Source organism: Oncorhynchus clarkii, chromosome 30, assembly GCF_045791955.1.
Source record: "Oncorhynchus clarkii lewisi isolate Uvic-CL-2024 chromosome 30, UVic_Ocla_1.0, whole genome shotgun sequence".
Classification (NCBI taxonomy): domain Eukaryota; kingdom Metazoa; phylum Chordata; class Actinopteri; order Salmoniformes; family Salmonidae; genus Oncorhynchus; species Oncorhynchus clarkii.
In genome coordinates this window covers 17857177-17877245 of record NC_092176.1, presented here as the reverse complement: position 1 = coordinate 17877245, position 20069 = coordinate 17857177, and the positions used below count along the sequence as shown (strand labels likewise).

Here is a 20069-nt window from a genome sequence, read left to right as displayed (position 1 = left end):
AGTCAAAGCCCAGACCTCAATCCGATTGAGAATCTGTGGTTTGACTTAAAGGTTGCTGTACACCAGTGGAACTCATCCAACTTGGTCCTGCCGTACATACCTACACGTACGCTACGGTCACAAGACGCAGGCCTCCTAACTGTCCCTAGAATTTCTAAGCAAACAGCTGGAGGTTGTTTGCCCATGTGAGAGACGCAGACTCGGTCTCATCCTTTACGTTTTTACTGAAGACTCATCTCTTCAGTAGGTCATATGATTGAGTGTAGTCTGGCCCAGGAGTGTGAAGGTTAACAAAAGAAGTGGGGCACATCAACACAAAGTGATCGTCCAAATGAGACTTTACAAGATCAATGTACACATCAATTATCTTATCACTGAACCAATTTCCATTGCTTATTGCATCAAAATCCTCAGCTTGTTAAGACATTTTCCTCTGAGTTGGCTTAGGAATGAATGTCTTTATGTTGAGAGGAATCACATTCCTTGCATTTGACAGTGCATAAGTGAATGACTTCTTTCAGACCAATGAGGCAAAACTTTTGATTGATTGCTATTGTGTTGGTTACCAAGGTAGGTTTAAGAAAATCTTTGGAAGGGTATGCATAATTGGGGTGATATAAACCTATGGCAACATGATTTTAGGATACTGCCTAAAAAAGTGTATTTGTGTGGCCAAGCGATTGACCTAATGCATTTTATGGCACTTGGCTGGCAATTGCCTGATTTTAAATGTGTAAAGGAGCCCAGACGGCTCATCACCACTATGATTATCTAGGTTGTTTGCAGCAGGTTTTCCCAAAGGTCCAGCAAACAAATATGTGAAACACAACCAAAACAAATAGCAAGTGCATCCAACAAGTTTGTAGAGTTGCAAGCTTGACGTAGTCATTGCGTTCTAGGAATATGGGACCACATAATAAATGTTTGACTACTTTAATACACATATAAGTTCATTTCTCCCAATACTTTTGGTCCCCTAGAATTTGGTCCCCTAGAATGCTGTAATTTCTAAAACGGTTCACACAATATGAGGAAAATACCCTCAAAATAAAGCTGCAGTCTGTACTTTAACTTTAATTATGGTCATTGTATCACTTCAAATCCAAAGTGCTGGAGTACAGAGCCAAAACAACAAAAATGTGTCACTGTCCCAATACTTTTGGAGCTCACTGTACATTCTACAGACCCTACTGGCTATTCTCTACAATACTTTTATTTGGCAGCTATCTATTTCATATACAGGGATTTGCATTAGGGGCATTTATTTGACCTTGGGACAAGTTTAAAAACCAAATGTAATGAAAATATCATTATGTCACTTAAATACGAACAAATATGAATCATTGTTCATGTTTAGACAATTATTGTTCATATAACATGAATAAATACAGGCTAATGACACTTTTCTACTATTACGTGGGGGACTTTTATTTAGAAAACTTACCGAAATTCCGTGACCCGGAAGTACTTTTTTAGTGTCGCTGACGAAACGCTGAATGCACCAAGTTGTTGTACTACGGGAGCAAATCGGGCAATGAATTACTAGCTAGTAGCTAGAACACCAAAGTAGCTAGATAGGCAGCTAATTATCGAATATAAACCAGGGAGGAGATTCAGGAGTCAACACCAAGAAAGAGCTTTCGATAAACTAGTGAAATAAATGCCTTTACGCTGAAAAATGGGTGGAGATGTGTGTAAATAGAAGCTAGTAACTTAGCAGGCTGTCAACGCAATTTTCAAAGCCAGATAGGTTTTTTTTGTTTGTTGTTGATATCATTAGCTAATTGGTTGGCAAACATTAACTAGAAATTTATAAATCGATTAACCGTGTCATCTCGTGTGTTGATAGCTAGTTAACTATTTAACTAGCTTGCTATTATGACAGTCGAAACATTGGTAACTAGTTGCGCTTGGAAATCGAACGAGCAGGCTCTTCAAGAGGATAGCTTTAGTTAGCCTAAGGTGGCTACGGTCATTCAATTATCCAAAGCTGATAGTAAACAACATCTACGCGTTATTGTGAATAGGTATTGATTGCAAACCACTCGACACTTGGCAAACATCACCGGGAAATGAAGAAGTTCTTCGATTCACGCCGGGAACTTGTGAGTTCCGGGCCTGGTTCTGGAGCGGGTGGAGGAGGCACTGGGTCCGGCAGCAGCGGTGGCAGTTTCATTGGACGGGTATTCACCATTGGACGGTATCAAGTGACCGTTGATGAAACTGTTGCTGAAGGTGAGGTAACGTTAGAGTAATTGATCTGCTTTTTCATTAATTACATCCCAGGCAAGCTAATTTATCACTAAATTGCCCTATCTATCGCTAGTGACAATAATGCTCTTGCTTTGGGTTGGAAACAAGCTTACCCTGACATGACCTCCATCCTATGGTCAGGCATACTGTTAAATTCTGATAACTGAATTCTTGATAACCCCAAGAATGTATCTACGTCAATTTATTTCACAATTTGCAAACAAAAACAGCTAGGCTAGCAAGATACCATAGAATTGAGGCCATTTCAGGGTAAGCTTGTTTCCAACCCAATGCATTGGGGCATGGTCTACAACTGTATCAGCTGTGAGCTCCTCAGACAGCTGTACTGTCACTGCTGGTGTCAGGATTCATTTGGAATGTATCTACCAGACTGATAAGAATGATGGAAATCTAAAAACTGGTCAGCCTGCATCCTGAAAGAGATGGGATCTAGGGTGTGGGCGCGGGTGTGAGGAACATGGAATTGGAATCTCACCTCATCATGAATTACGAACATTATAGGCTAACTTTTCTAACCCCCATTGCTCAAGGCTAGGAGGAACAACGTTTTCATTTTAAGGCTGATCAGACATATTACATTCAAAGTCTCAGCTCTCGATGACAAATGGAGAGGGAACCAAACATATGAGTTTCTGATGAGGGTATAAATGTAATTTGCTACATGGGGGAAGTCAACAGGGAGTGGTGAGGCCTATCACTTAATGTTAGCACCTGCTCCACACCATACATTATCTTTCAGATTAGATTGGGAGTGTTCTGGTGGTTAGCCTCTTGTTTCTGGTCACTGACTGATATGGGTGTGTGCATTTGTCAGTGTTGGTTGGGACATTGAGGGGATTCGATTAGTGCCCCGGGTGAACCAGGTCAGCGTTGATTGCATTCGTTTTGGAATCGGGCTGCCTCCCGGGAGTGAGCCAGGTGCCCCGTTTTGGCTGACAGCGAAGTCCTCTCGAAACAAAAATGGCACAGGTTAAGCGTGTGGAGTAATGACTAGGATTCTGTGTTTTCACATGCAAATGTGATTGCTTTTGATAAAAATGCCTTGTTTGCCTTCCCAATCAAACATATACAGTGTACTCCCCTATATTTGAAGGTGTCATAAGTATTTGGACAAATTCACTTAGTGTATCACATTTATTTCAAAGTTAAGTATTTGGTCCCATATTCCTAGCACGTGATGACTACATCAAGCTTGTGACTCTACAAACTTGTTGGATGCATTTGCAGTTTGTTCAGGTTATTCTGGATTATGTTGTCCCTAATAGAAATTAATGATAAATAATGTATTGTCAAAAAAAGCTAGCCATTTGCGTGCGGATATGGGGACACTTCAGGCTGAGGAGTAAGTTTCAGGCTGAGGACTACCTTCGACCCCTAAAACATGGTCAACAGCGACCCCAGCATTGAGCTCAGCACAACTGTAGATCTGAGTCACTAGGCACCACTGTAAAGGACATCACGCTGCTTGCTTAGAGAGTACTACTTCCTCTTTGCTTCAAATTCACAAGACGTGTCTCCGAACGATGGGTGACCAAGCCTTCTGCTCCCTTGCCCCCTCGCCTATGGAGAGCCGTTCCATCACTCATAACTTTTAAAACGGTCCTTAAAACACACTTCTACATGCTCTATTTCATAGTCCTAGTCTAAAATGTATTTAGCACCTAGCCCACTATTGCTATTATACCTGACGGGGCAGCAGGTAGCCTAGAGTGTTGGGCCAGTAACCGGAAGGTTGCTGGATCTAATCCCTGAGCTGACAAGGTGAAAATCTGTTCTGCCCCTGAGCAAGGCAGGTACCCAGCCCACATTGCCCCGGGCACCGTCGACATGGATGTCGACTAAAGCAGCCCCTCGCACCTCTGATTCAGAGGGGTTAAATGCGGAAGACACATTTCAGTTGAATACTTTCAGTTGGACAGCTGACTAGGTATCCCCTTTCCCCTAAATGTATGTTGTTTGTATTATATCTAATTTGTTTTTCCTCGGTAGAGCTTTGTAAGGAAAACCACCATACAAATTACATTTATTAATTATTATTATTTATATTGGGCACAACATAATCCAAAACAAAACCAAACAAATCTGTAAATGCATCCAACAAGTTTGTAGTCACAAGATTGATGTAGTCATTGCGTGCAAGGAATATGGGACCAATACACCAAATACTAAACTTTTGACGAACATTAAGGGAATAAGTCCAAATACTTATTACACCTTCAAATTGGGGGACTAGATGCATAAAGTGCATTCATTTCTAAACGGTCAAACAAACGTGGGAAAATACCCTAAAATAAAAGGTGACATTCTGTACTGTCACCTCCATATACAAAATGTATCTTAAATATAAAATGCTGGAGTATAGAGACAAATTCTAAGTTTTAGCTTCACTGTCCAAAAAAATATGTAGGGGAGTGTATTTTATGAAAAAAAGGTGTCTGTTTCTGAACGATGCATCATGCTGCTTAATTGACACATGACCCAGAGACGCAGATTACTGTTCAATTTGCGAAGGCCACTCCTCCCTCACCGCCTTTGCTCATTCAAGTCACGGGCCATATCCCAGTGCACCGCGGTTCACCTTACCTTTTTGAGCTTTGTATGTTCTCTTTAATCACAGGATGTTGATGAGCATCTTGCATTGTCTTTGTCATTCCTACAGTTCAACACAAAACACACAGATCCTGCCTCCTCAAAAGCCAGCTACTAGTGACTGTATAAGTATCTCTGACATCCCTGTTCTCATTGTTTTTACTTGGTCTTTTTTAATACATTTGGTACCTTTGTGAAATTGATGATTGTACTTACTGTAATATTCCAAATATAGGACTAGCCTAGATCAGAATATGAATTGGCTCTGTTGCACTGTCAAGATGCATGCTAGCATTAGCTCTTTTGTAAAAAGACTCAAAGTCTTGCCTAATTTGATGGAATGTCCCTATTGTTTGTCAAGATTACAGCCTCAAGCCTTCTTTGGGTATGACGCTACAAGCTTGGCACACCTGTATTTGGGGAGTTTCTCCCATTCTTCTCTGCAAATCCTCTCAAGCTCTGTCAGGTTGGACGGGTAGTGTTGCTGCACAGCTATTTTCAGGTCTCTCCAGAGATGTTCGATCGGGCTCAAGTCCGGACTCTAGCTGGGCCCCTCAAGGACATTCAGAGACTTGTCCAGAATCCACGCCTGCATTGTCTTGGCTGTGTGCTTAGAGTGGTTGTCTTGTTGGAAGGTGAACCTTCGCCCCAGTCTGAGGTCCTGAGTGCTCAGGAGCAGGTTTTCATCAAGGATCTCTCTGTACTTTGCTCCATTCGTCTTTCCCTCAATCCTGACTAGTCTCCCAGTCCCTGCTTCTGAAAAACATCACAGCAGCATGATGATGATGCTGCCACCACCATGCTTCCCCATCGGGATGGTATTGGCCAGGTGATGAGTTGTGCCTGGTTTCCTCCAGATGTGGCGCTTTGCATTCAGGCCAAATAGGGGTTTCATCAGACCAGAGAATCTTGTTTCTCATGGTCTGAGTCCTTTTAGGTGCCATTTGGAAAACTCCAAGCTCAAATCAAAGTTTATTTGTCACGAGAAGCCTCAGTCCTACCACTGTTGTGTCGTCTGCAAATGTAATGATGGTGTTGGAGTTGTGCCTGGCCATGCAGTCATGGGTGAACATTGAGTACAGGAGGGGACTGAGCACGCACCCCTGTGGGGCTCCAGTGTTGAGGATCAGCGTGGCAGATGTGTTGCTACCTACCCTTATCACCTAGGGGGCGGCCCGCCAGGAAGTCCAGGATCCAGTTGCAGAGGGAGGTGTTTAGTCCCAGGATCCTTAGCTTAGTGATGAAGCTGGCTGTCATGTGCCTTTTACTGAGGAGTGGCTTCCGCCTGGCCACTCTACCATTAAGGACTGATTGGTGGAGTGCTGCCGAGATGGTTGTCCTTCTGGAAGATTCTCCCATTTCCACAGAGGAACTCTAGAGCTCTGTCAGTGACCATCGGGTTCTTAATCACCTCCCTGACCAAGGTCCTTCTCCCCTGATTGCTCAGTTTGGCCGGGCGGCCAGCACTAGGAAGAGTCTTGGTGGTTCCAAACTTCTTCCATTTAGGAATGGAGTCCACTGTGTTCTTGGGGACCTTCAATGCTGCAGAAATTTTTTTGGTGCCCTTCCCCAGATCTGTGCCTCGACACAATCTTGTCTCGGAGCTCTACGGACAGTTCCTTCGACCTCATGGCTTGGTTTTTGCTTTGAAATGCACTGTTAACTGTGGGACCTTTATATAGACAGGTGTGTGCCTTTCCAAATCATGTCCAATCAATTGAATTTACCACAGGTGGACTCCAATCACGTTGTAGAAATATTTCAAGGATGATCAATGGAAATGGAATTTTGAGTCTCATAGCAAAGGCTCTCAATACTTATGTAAATAACATATTTCTGTTTGTTATTTTTAATATATTTGCTAACATTTCAAAAAACCTATTTTCGCTTTGACCTTATGGGGTATTGTGTGTAGATTGATGAGGGGGAAAAAAACATTTTAATACATTTTTAGAATAAGGCTGTAATGTGAAAAAGTGAAATGATCTGACTACTTTCTGAATGTGCTGTATACATGACATTACATTCACCACTAGCCTGTATCTTATTGATTGATGCTATTGGCTCGGTGTGCTGCTGTCTACGTTGCAGGGTTGAGTAATTACCTGAAATGTTGGTATTTTCTAGTTGTTTTTTTAAACAACTAATTGACCGAGGTCGGTTCAGTTATTTGAATTCCAATTTTTCTTTCTTTCTGTGAGCTCAAATCAAACACACACAATAGCACAATTGGTTAGGAGACTGTAAAACAGCAGCCATTCTCTCCGGTGCCATTCTTAACAAAGCTCAATGCGCACACTACAATGCTTTTACTCCTGCTATGTAAAAGAGACAAAGGGATATGGCATCGAGAGGGATAGAGAGCAGTTGCTTCATGGGGGGTATCTCTACCTGAAAATAATGATCTACATGATTGAAAGTTGATATTCAGCAGTCATAAAAGTATGCTTTCTTTTCTTTGAAGAACTAATAGTGATTCTGTCCGACAGCATTGGCAGCTCTATAGAGATGAGTTGACTTGGAATTAAATAATAAAGTAATCAAATGAAACTAATGTACATAACTGAAATATTGTATTAAAGTAATGTGAATAAATGATGGTTAACAGGTGATAAGCAGTAATGGGCCGTCACTAGGCCTACCATCATGAGACTGTTATGAATTGTTTTATCCTGTTACAGCACAATAATCTAACCGAACCGACCTCAAAAAGCACTAAGAGCTCAGCACTACTACATTGTTTACTCTTCTAGACTTACATCATTAGGCTACTTTGCTCTCCACACCATAGCCCCAGAGCTATGCTCTAGACCAGAGTTATCCAACTCTTAGACCTGGAGCCTGCTGGTTATCTGTTCTACCTGTTAATTAATTGCACTCGCTGTGTCTCAGGTCTAAATCGGTCCCTGATTTTTAGAGGGGAACAATTTAAATGCACTGGAACTGGCTTCGAGGTCCAGAGTTGAGTTTTAGGGCTCTAGACAGTATTGTCCCATCAATGGGCTATCTACACCCTCACTGTGTTGTCTAGTCTGCTGAGCCAGATGTTTGTCCCGCACGCTGGTGCTCTGCTTTAGGGACAATGCTATGCTGATCCATAAACCATGGTCAAAGTGAATGTGCCATTTTGTCAGCTGAGATGGCCTGCTGCTGAATAATGGATGGACAGAGTATGATTTATTCATCACTGGTATAGATGGGCACCATCTGTCGGTCCGCACCACGCCTGGTTAAATGCCTGGATCATAGAATTAGGAATTAGAGTACTTAAAGTATGATAAATAAAAACATACTATTAAATAATCTCTCTGGCCTGGATATCCTCACATTCAGTCCTCCGCAGGTTTAGGACTACTCATCTATGAAAGTGAGTGTGCTGTTCAGAGGGGACAGTGACACATGGGGGTTGTTGGATGGTACAGTCAATTCACAGTGAAACAGCTCAGTATATCATTAAATTGATAACTTTCTGTATATTCTCAAACCATGCATGAACAGGCTGCTTTCTGTATGCTGATGTGGTTTACCGGTCTGGGTCCAGTGGTGGAACTAGCTGAGCTGACTTCCTCAAACCGCTCCTGCTCTCCATTAGAGATGGTGCATTTTGAGAAATTACAGTTGGAATGTTTTTTGAGGGATCATATTTTCTGGCTGTAGATTTGCTCAACCAGGTTGTTTGTTCAGATGGTTTTGAGGTATTGCTTGGTCACATTTGCAAGAATTTTAAAAGCAGCTTTACGCCTGTTCACTCAACAAACCAGAAAGCATTTAGCTGCAACTAGGCATGTTAACTGTTAATTAGACTGGTCATGCTTATCGGTCTATAGGGTAATTTGTGGAATTTAAATTGGGATGTGTGTGTTTCTGTTAGTTTTCATACATTCTATTCATCACACATGCACAGCATATAGAGTGTAGTTTGAGGAGCAGAATAACCTACCACCTGTCAGACAGCTCAAGAGTAGCTCCTCAAAAGCCTGTAGGCTACTGGAGTGAAATCTGCTTTTGTAATCCCAATCATTGTGGAACAAACACCAATTCTAAATGCAATCGCCTGCCACGATTTAAAAGAAGCTATTTTTATACCTCAATCTCAACTCTTAATTAAAGTGTGCCTCCCATTCGGGTGTATAGGCTATAGCCTGCCTACCGTTGACTCTATCTGCGAGTCACCCACCACTTTGCAATGTGAGCTTCAAGCAGTATAATTGTTTGAAACCTGAATGCTTTACTTTACTTAAAATAATGAAGCATGCCTTGCTTCAAAGTAGCCTTGTGAAAATCTGTCCGTAGAGACAATTATTTTATAAGCACTTCTTTATGCCATTAATCAGCATTTAGCTCCTGTTCTATTGGTTTTCATATCAACTTTCTTTTGTTGTCCAAAAGCCAAAGGCACAATCCTAGTCATATTAGCAACCCATCATAGTTGTTGCTATTAAATTCCCCCTCTTTTTCTAAATTTCTAACAGATTTTAATATTTGTCACAACTGCTCACATTAGGTGCGCTGTTTAGAATGGTGTTTTCCATTAATTGCATTTTGGCAAATGTTTAAAATGTTTTATTAGCAGCTTCTTTACAGGATTTGCATGTTCAATAATAAGCTATAGCCTTTTGAACTTTAAGATGATAGGCTTGCGATTGGTGCACATTTCCATTAAGTTCTCACTAAAAAATGTCCGGTCCTTGTATGGGTGCGTAGTATCAGAGAGGAAGAGGCAAAGCGAGAGGTTTCACTCTCTTCAAAATCTGTCCAAAAAAGCCCAAATGTGTTTCTTTGGGCCTAAGCTTCCTTTTTCCTGCACTATATTCAAATGTCAGTATGTGTTCTACAAACGGTGGAATAGGAAAAGTATAATAACACAACTGATGGCAGTAGCTAACTAGCCAGAAAATCTCTGTAGCTAGCAAGCAACGCTAAAGGGATTGCAAGCGGCTTAGCATAACTTTAGCCAAACAAAAAAACAATTTTGTAAGGATTTGTGGGAGTGCTGATGACATCGCACACTGTATGCACTTTCGGTAGCCTGATTAGTGTCCAGGCTGAGGATAAATCCGCACACATTGCATCCCTGACCACCTCCTGAAGTGGTAAGCCAGATCTGTACACAATCTGACCACAAACTTTTGTTTGTCTAGACATGTCTTTTCAATGCAATCTTCGTATTCTGATCGCAGAAGTCGCATGTACACTACCGGTCAAAAGTTTTCGAACACCTACTCATTCAAGGGTTTTTCTGTATTTTTACTATTTTCTACATTGTAGAATAATAGTGAATACATCAAAACTGAAGTAACACATGGATTCATGTAGTAACCAAAAAAGTGTTAAACAAATAAACATTTTCTTCTATATATTTGAGTTTCGTCATTGATGGTGCAGCAGCAGGCAGGCTTCCTCCATGAGGAGAGAGTGATGGAGTGCTGCATCAGATGACCTGGCCTCCACAATCACCCAACCTCAACCCAATTGAGTTGGTTTGGGATGAGTTGAACTGCAGAGTGAAGGAAAAGCAGCCAACAAGTGCTCAGCATATGTGGGAACTCCTTTCAAGACTGTTGGAATAGCATTTCAGGTGAAGCTGGTTGAGTGAATGCCAAGAGTGCACAAAGCTTTCATCAAGGCAAAGGGTGGCTATTTGACGAATATCAACTATATTTTAACATTTCTTTTGGTTACTACATGATTCCATATGGATTGTTTCATAGATTTGATGTCTTCACTATTATTCTACAATGTAGAAAATAGTACAAATTAAGAAAAACCCTTGAATGACTAGGTGTTCTAAAGCTTTTGACCAGTAATGTAAGTGTCAAGTGTAGACACAACCATATATGACTGGCATTGTCATGGAGGAAGCCTGCCTGCTACTGCACCATCACACACACAATGCAGCCACTGGGGCATGCTAGGAAAATGCAACGCTTGAATTTTAATCTGACTGCCTTTCATTTTTCTATTTACCGATGAGTATCAGCTGGTGCAAGCTGGTTTAATATTAATGCCTACTGGAGACAAGACTTTGCCAGTAGAATTGTCTGCTCAATGCAGGATGCAGGGTAACGCATACTCCTCAGTGAGCGTGTTTGTAAACAATGTAGTAGTTTATTTTATTTTATAGTAGGCTACATGCTGTTACACAAGCTCCATTTCAGTGATGACGACCCTTTGTTTACTGAACTGTATTCAAAAATTGTTCATTTGTGTATGTTTGGTTGAGTGGACAACAACGTATTATACTGACTCATCAGTGTTGGGGGGTATTTTGTAGCTCTTGTTGTTGACCTGTCCAGTAAATCAGTGTGCTGGTGCATGTAATTTTAGAAGGTTGCTAATCCCTCTATTCACGCAGGCGCCCGAGATTAGACGGCGCGAACTAGCAGGTGCTTGGCACGGCAAACCCAACATCAGCTGTGGCAGGAACACACACACACACACACACTCTCTCTCTCTCTGTAGTGTGTACATGTTTGTGTGCTTGCCCTCGCAGTATATTCTGATGTTAAATTTGATTCAGGCAAAAAACAAGCTTTCCTGGATACACTATTTTGCATACATTTGCATAAATGTGTTTGAACTTGTTCATATGAGACAGCCTATTTAAAAAAACTTCTCAATGCAGTCAATCATAAATAAGCAGCATGGGGTTTCTTTCAGCCCATTTTCCTCATTCTTTAATACTTAATTAATCACCATAGGACTAAGTATTATGGTGCGGGTATGATGAATAGAAAATATGTAAGGGAGTTGATTTTAGCCTGACCCATGGGTCATACATTTACCAATATCATGTGTATGTATGTAGAATACCATTCTACTGAGTGTACGTAATATTCACTCGAAGCCTCATTGGACAGCAGCAGCACCTACCGAACTGAAGGCTGTGGTGGAACGCCTCAGATGATCAAACAGACTGATCACGTGGAGGGAGCTGTCCTTGGCTTAGTGATGCGATGCGAGCTGGATGACTCAGCCCAGGGCATGGCTCAGCGCAAGCAACAACACTTGGCATTCTGGCCTGGGAGAGCATGGGGCTGGCTACCCACAGGCCTCTCTGAGCAGCTGCAGCAGCCTCCTCTAGTAGGACTGACTGTGTGTCTGTCCGAGTGAGTAATAAAGATGGAGGCCTGTGTCTGAATGCCCATACTTGCGTCCTAAATAGTACGCTGTTTGAGTATGTGAAAATAGGAAGTGTTATTGTATGTGTTTTTAAAAAATCTATTATGGTTTAAATGCCAGGATGTTCTCATTTCGGCTTTTCATCTAGTAGAATTCGCTGCACACTTTTCAGGAATTTAAAATGTATTTGAAGAGGGGTATGCATGTTTTGATAGCTAGATCTCTGAGTAAACAACTTGCAAGATAGTAAATAGTGAAGCTTCTGCGGTGGTCTTCAAATGGAAGTCACTTTTTTTCTCATTAAAATGATCACAACTATTTTCATTGTAACGATACTACTTTAGAAACAGATCTGCTGCCTGCCATGCCTTTAGTAAAGCTAGCTACATGCTTTAGCAGGACTCAAAGTTGCGTTAACGAGCATCAGCCATAGAGGCAGCATTTTCACTTTTGGATGAATAGCATGCCCAAATTGAACTGCCTGCTACACATCCCCAGAATATAAGAAATGCATATTATTAGTAGGTTTGGATAGAAAACACTCTGAAGTTTCTAAAACTGTTTTAATCATGTCTGTGAGTATAACAGAACGTATGTAGCAGGCAAAACCCTGAGGACAAACCATTCAACTGTCACTGTCTTTTCAACTAATATTCATTGGGAAACCAGATTTCTAAGGGACTTGCTTGCAGTTCCTTCCGCTTCCACTGGATGTCACCAGTCTTTAGAAATTGGTTGAGGTTTTTCCTTTGTGTAATGAAGATTACGGCCATCTTGAATGAGAGTCACTTGAAGTGGACTGAATGAGAGAGGCGCGTGACTAGAAAAGTAGCGTCAGTTTGTTTTCTTTTTGTATTGAACACAGATCATCCCGTCTTCAATTTTATTGATTATTTACGTTTAAAAATACCTAAAGTTGTATGACAAAAGTAGTTTGAAATGTTTTGGCAAAGTTTACAGGTAACTTTTGAGATATTTTGTAGTGACGTTGGTCAAGTTGGAACCAGTGTTTTTCTGGATCAAACGTGCCAAATAAATGGAGATTTGGGATATATATCGACGGAATTAATCGAACAAAAGGACCACTTGTGATGTTTATGGAACATATTGGAGTGCCAACAAAATAAGCTTGTCAAAGGTAATGCATGAATTATAGTTTATTTCTGCGTTTTGTCACGCCTGCATGGTTGAAATATGCTACTCTCATTGTTTACTGTTGTGCTATCCTCAGATAATAGCATCGTTTGCTTTCACCGAAAAGCCTTTTTGAAATCTGACATGTTGGCTGGATTCACAACACGTGTAGCTTTAATTTGGTATCTTACATGTGTGATTTAATGAAAGTTAGATTTTTATAGTAATTTATTTGAATTTGGCGCTCTGCATTTTCCCTGGCTTTTGGCCAGGTGGGACGCAAGCATCCCGCCTATCCCAGAGAGGTTAAAATGATCACAACTATTTTAATTGTAACGTTACTTATTTGAAAACAGATCTTCTGCCTGCCATGCCTTTAGTAAAGCTAGCTACATGCTTTAGCAGGACTCAAAGTTGCGTTAACGAGCATCAGCCATAGACTCCCAGTCATTGTGTGATCTGCTAGCATGCTAGTAGATACCCATATAATTAGTCATTGTGCTAATGTTAGTTTAACGTCCTTCATACTAGACACAGAGACACAAAAATGGTATCCACAAGTTCATCTGACTCTGGGGAAGTAGATAAAGGGCCTCATTGCCAACATCCAGAAGTATCCTTTACATGAATTCATTTTCTACTGTTTTTGGTGAAGTCCTTTTGTAAAACCCAAAGTGGATTTCAGTTTTCTCATCAAAAAGTGTTTATTTGTAATAAATAAATACAAATTGATACCAGTACATCTACTGTTGGTGTTTTACTTTCAACATTTCAACATAAAAAAAATTTGCTCGCACGTCTGAGGTATCTTGTTGCAGGTGCATGGTTAAGCAATAAAGCCAGAGGGGGGTGTGGTATATGACCAATATACCACGGCTAAGGGACAACGCAATGCGGAGTGCCATATACCACAAACCCCCGAAGTGCCTTATTGCTATTATAAACTGGTTACCAACTTAATTGGAGCAGTAAAAATACATGTTTTGTCATACCCGTGGTATACGGTCTGATATACCACGGTTGTCAGCCAATCAGCATTCAGAGATCGAACCACACAGTTTATAAGTGGAAACAAAAAAGAAACCCGCACACTGCTCTTGCTAGTATCACTTTTGTATTGAAGCTTACGTGTTGGCCTCTTGGCCTTCGTCAGAGCTTTTTGCTCTACTAAACTAAATAAGCCATCTTTTGATATAATAATTGATTACATGTCAATAGCACTTTTCATAATTTCAAAAGCAAACAAGCAATACATCATGAGTAGCAGAGCTATAGTTGACTAGTTCAACCGATAGAGGCCAAGTCTGAGTGCATGCATGCTCCAACGATGGAGAGGGACAGTTCCTGGCTTGATCAGAGGAAGGTTATTAGGGAGATGGTTGATGAAGATTGAGTCTGGTAATGATCTTGTAGATGGCTACTGGACTTCACAATGTATGGCACCCACTTGGGTGGTGCCTCATTAGCTCTGGGCGCCAGTAAGCTCACCACACACAGTTCAGAGTAGTAGCCAGTCATCCTCATTTATGAGCCCCCTGCTTCAGCACTGCATTCCTCCACTGCATCTCCCATTCCTCTCAAGCTTCAGGTGACTCTTCAGTTCATACATGCGTGGCCTATGGTACACTCAAGATTACTCAAAATACTTCATTCCAAATGCTAGGTACTTGGCTAATGTTAGCCCAAAACAACATGAAATGTCACTGGGTGGGGCTAAACGATCCTTTCCACTTCATATGAAGCCATAACTGCTAAATAGTATGTGTACTACACACTGCTGTTTAATTTAGTAGCAGGCAAGCCAGATTGTGTACATGGCCAGAGACTTTCTGCAGGGTTGAAATGCTTTTGCTGTGCTAGCAGTAGAAATAAACAAGGAAGCAGTTGTCCAATAAAATGCTCTCAAAGGCTTGATTTGGACCTTGCTTGTTTTACAGACTGCAGGTGCTCTGCATTCACATACATAGCCATCTCCCAGTTTGTATTCTGCCCAGAGCATGAAGGCCCCTTTTTTAAAGAATAATCTACAATCTACAATCTAATCTACATGAGTACAGACAAGCCTGTTGTATGGTGCAGGGTGAGGAGCCACTGTGAAGTGTTTATGGTGCTTGTGTGTGGATGCAGAAGATGGGACTCAACGGAGGAGATGTCTGCCGTTTTGCGGGCTCCTAACCAATTGTGCTATTTTGTGTGGTTTTTTTTCTGCATTATTTGTAACTTATTTTGTACATGTTTCTGCCACTGTCTCTTATGACTGAAATTAGCTTCTGTATATCAGAACAGCGATTACTCACCTCGAACTGCACAAAGATGTTTTTCTTTTAACGAGTCGGACGCGAATGAATTAATCCCGACATCCGACCAGGCCCAAATCCCCATCATTCGGCTGAAGAGAAGACTCAGATGCAGGACCGGGTGCCTTGTGAGAATTTGTCGGCAAGTGGGTAACCCGCCTCTACCATCCGTCCTATTGGCCAATGTGCAATCATTGGAGAATAAACTGGGTTAGCTCCGTTCAAGACTATCCTACCAATGGGACATTTAACTGTAACGTCTTATGTATCACGAATCGTAGCTGAACGACGACATGGATAATATACAGTTGGCTGGTTTTTCCGTGCATTGGCAAGACAGAACAGCTGCCTCCGGTAAGACAAGGGGTTGCAGTCTGTCTATTTGCCAATAACAGCTGGTGTGCAAAATCAATATTAAGGAAGTCTCAAGGTTTTGCTCACCTGAAGTAAAGTATTTAATGATAAGCTGTGGACCACATTATCTACCAAGAGAGCTCTCATCTATATTATTCGTAGCTGTCTATTTACCACCACAAACCAATGCTGGCCCTAAGACCACGCTCAACGAGCTGTATAAAGCCATAAGCAAACAAGAAAATGCTCATCCAGAGGTGGTGTTCCGAGTGGCTGGGGACTTTAATGCAGGGACACTTGAATCCGTTTTACCTCATTTCTAACAACAAGATGGAAAAAAAACTCTACACTACCTTTACTCCACACACAGAGATGCATACAAAGCTCTCCCTCGCCCTCCATTTGGCAAATCTGACCATAATGCTTTCCTTTTGATTCCTGCTTACAAGCAAACACTAAAGCAGGAAGTACCAGTGACTCGCTCATACGGAAGTGATAAGATGGTGCAGATGTTAAGCTACAGGACTGTTTTGCTACCACAGACTGGAATATGTTCCAGGACTCATCCGATGGCATTGAGGAGTATACCACATCAGTCACTGGCTTCATCAATAACTGCATTAATGACGTTGTCCACACAGTGACCGTACGCACAGTTGAAGTCGAAGTTTACATACACCTTAGCCAAATACATTTACACTCCAATTTGCATACTGCCACAACAGATCCACAGATGACACAATCTCACTCCACACTGCCCTTTCCTACCTGGACAAAAGGAACACCTATGTGAGAATGCTGTTCATTGACTTTAGCTCAGCGTTCTACACCATCGTGCCCACAAAGCTCATCACTAAGCTAGGGACCCTGGGACTAAACACCTCCCTCTGCAATTGGATCCTGGACTTCCTGACGGGCCACCCCCAGGTGGTAAGGGTAGGATAAAACACATCTGCCACGCTCATCCATAACACGGGTGCTCCTTGTGTGTGTGTGTCTGCTTAGTCCCCTCCTGTACTCCCTGTTCCATGACTGCTTGGCCAAGCACGACTCCAATACCATTAAGTGTGCCGACACTACAACTGTGGTATGCCTGATCACCGACAACAATGAGACAGCCTATCGGGAGGAGGTCAAAGTGTGGAAGTGTGGTGCCAGGACAACAACTTCTCCCTCAACGTGATCAAGACAAAGGAGGTGATTGTGGACTACAGGAAAAGGAGGGCCGAGCACGCCCACATTCTCATCAACGGGGTTGTAGTGGAGCTTCAAGTTCCTTGGTGTCCACATCACCAACAATGGTCCATGGTCCATACACACCAAGACAGTCGTGAATAGGGCACGCCAATGACTATTCCCACTCAGGAGACTGAGAAGATTTGGCATGGGTCCTCCAGACCCTCAAAGTTATACAGCTGCACCATCGAGAGCATGGTAACTGCTACAGAGGGTAGTGTGTACGGCCCAGTACATCACTGGGGCCAAGCTTCCTGCCACCCAGGACCTCTATACCTGGCTGTGTCAGAGGAAGGCACAAAACATTGCCAAAGCCTCCAGCCACCCTAGTGTTAGGCTGTTTTCTCTGCTACCGCACAGCGCGCGGTACCAGAGTGCCAAGTCTTGGTCCAAAAGGCTCCCAAGCCATAAAGCCGCTGAACAGCTAATCAAATGGCTACCCAGACTATTCGCATTGACCCCTCCCCCCCGACTGCTGCTACTCGCTGTTTATTATTTACTTTACCCGGACCTACATGCAGATCACCGACCATTTCGAATCCCACCGTACCTTCTCCACTATGCAATCTTGTTTCTAAGCTTGTCATGGGTGTACCTCAGTCACACTCAAGGTCCTATACGATATCTTAACCGCCATTGATAAAAGATAGTATTGTGCAACCGTCCTCATCGACTTGGCCAACGCTTTCGACTTGGCTTCTCAAATGACTGTTCACCAGCTACTTCTCAGACAGAGTTCAGTGTGTCAAATCGGAGGGCCTGTTGTCCGGACCTCTGGCAGTCTCTATGTGGGTGCCACAGGGTTCAATTCTCGGGACGACTCTTTTCTCTGTATATATCAATGATGTCGCTCTTGCTGCTGGTGATTCTCTGATCCACCTCTACGCAGACGACACCATAATGTATACATCTGGCCCTTCTTTGGACACTGTGCTAACAAACCTCCAAACAAGCTTCAATGCCATACGACATTCCTTCTGTGGCCTCCAGCTACTTCAAAATGCTAGTAAAACTAAGTGCATGCTCTTCAACTGATTGCTGCCCGCATCCTCCCGCCCGACTAGCATCACTACTCTGGACGGTTCTGACTTAGAATATGTGGACATCTACAAATACCTAGGTGTCTGGTTAGACAACTCTCTTTCCAGACTCCCATTAACCATCTCCAATCCAAAATTAAATCTAGAATCGGCTTCCTATTTCTTCAACAAAGCTGCCTTCACTCATGCTGCTAAACATACCCTCGTAAAACTGACTATCCTACCGATCCTTGACCCGGCGATGTCATTTACAAAATAGCCTCCAACACTCTACTCAGCAAAATTGGATGTAGTCTACCAGAGTGCCATCCATTTGTCACCAAAGCCCCATATACTATCCACCTCTGCGACCTGTATGCTCTCGTTGGCTGGCCCTCACTACATATTCGTTGCCAAACCCACCTGCTCCAGGTCATCTATAAGTCTTTGCTAGGTAAAGCCCCGCCTTATCTCTGGTCACCATAGCAGCACCCACCCGTAGCACGCGCTCCAGCAAGTATATTTCACTGGTCATCCCCAAAGCCAACACTTCATTTGGCCACATTTCCTTCCAGTTCTCTGCTGCCAATGACTGGAACGAACTGCAAAATTCTCTGAAGCTGGAGACATTTACCTCCCTTACTAGCTTTAAGCACCAGCTGTCAGAGCAGCTCACAGATCACTGCACCTGTACATAGCTCATCTGTAAATAGCCCATCCAATCTACCTCATCCCCATACTGTATTTATTTATCTTGTTCCTTTGCACCCCAGTATCTGTACTTGCACATTCATCTTCTGCACATCCTACCATTCCAGTGTTTAATTGCTTTATTGTAATTACTTCGCCACCATGGCCTATTTATTGCCTTACCTCTCTTATCCTACCTCATTTGCACATGCTGTATATAGATTCTTCTATTGTATTATTGTATGTTTGTTTATTCCATGTGTAACTCTGTGTTGTATGTGTCGGACTGCTTTGCTTTATCTTGGCCAGGTCGCAGTTGAAAATGAGAACTTGTTCTTAACTGGCCTACCTGGTTAAATAAAGGTGAAATTTATTTAAAATTAATGTACATATTACCTCAACTAACCTGTACCCCTGCACATTGACCCGGTGGTACCCCTTGTATATAGCCTCATTATTTTGTTACTCTTTTATTTTGTACATATTGTTTCTTAACCAGCAATGCAGTTTTAAGAAAAATAAGAGTCACGGTATATTTGGCATAAATTTGATTTGAGAACTACTAATAGGATGTGAATTTCTTATTCAGATTAGTGAAACTTGATCCTGGCCCATATCTGCTTCTGCTTTGATCAGAACCCTCCAGCTCAGCCAGTGGAGGCTGTGTGCCAGCCTAGTGCAGCAGCCCAGCAGAGCATTCAACCAACCCCTTCTACTGGCCTGTAATCAGACACAAATACTACCCACATCTTACAGCGCTGTGCTGCAATAACACTGTAGAGCCACCAGTCCTTCAAAACACTATCTGCATCACCAACATAATACACAACTGTTTTTTTCTCTTTGAACAATGTGAGATAATTCTAGCTAAAATACATGCTCAGTGTGTTTGGTTCCAGACAGTGCTTCTGCTGAACCCTGCCCTTTGGTGTTATTCTTTATGTAGGCAGAGCCAGCCCTCTCACTGTGTGAATGGTGTGTACATGAAAGAAACCAGTGTTGTATCACTCATGGATCACAGCAAGCCAGCACTGCCTCCTGGGTCACCAGAAACAAATAGTGTGCACAGCCAGCCACACAATCACTCATGGTTTTTTGTGTCTCCATATGTCTGAATTAGCAGGCAAGAGGGAGAGAAATGGAGAGGCCCAGACAAAAGGGCTGTTTTGGAGCCGTGCCGGCTACCCAATGTGTCAGCACAATGTGCCTCTAATAGTCGGATGATGGACTCACACTCTCCACCTTCTCCAGTCACAGTGCGGCTGCTACACTACCTGCAGTTTTCCTCTGATTCTCATCTCTACTGCTGACTCACCAATGCTATGTTGAGCCTTCTTTTACCACAGCTTCATCC

The 20069-nt window shown here is 42.4% G+C and overlaps 1 protein-coding gene across 11 annotated transcripts in view; it reads left to right on the top strand.

The window, feature by feature from the left end:
- Positions 1–1474: 1474 nt before the first annotated feature.
- LOC139390007 (AP2-associated protein kinase 1-like) overlaps positions 1475–20069 on the top strand; it is a 51094-nt gene continuing 32499 nt past the window's right edge. For 9 of the 11 annotated variants that reach the window (XM_071137099.1, XM_071137104.1, XM_071137098.1 and 6 more), the window contains exon 1: positions 1497–2235. In XM_071137099.1, the coding sequence (XP_070993200.1) occupies positions 2073–2235 (163 nt within the window). In that variant the 5' untranslated portion in view covers positions 1497–2072. Of the gene's footprint in view, positions 2236–20069 lie in introns of all 11 variants that reach the window. The other 2 variants (XM_071137100.1, XM_071137096.1) reach the window with 2 other exon arrangements.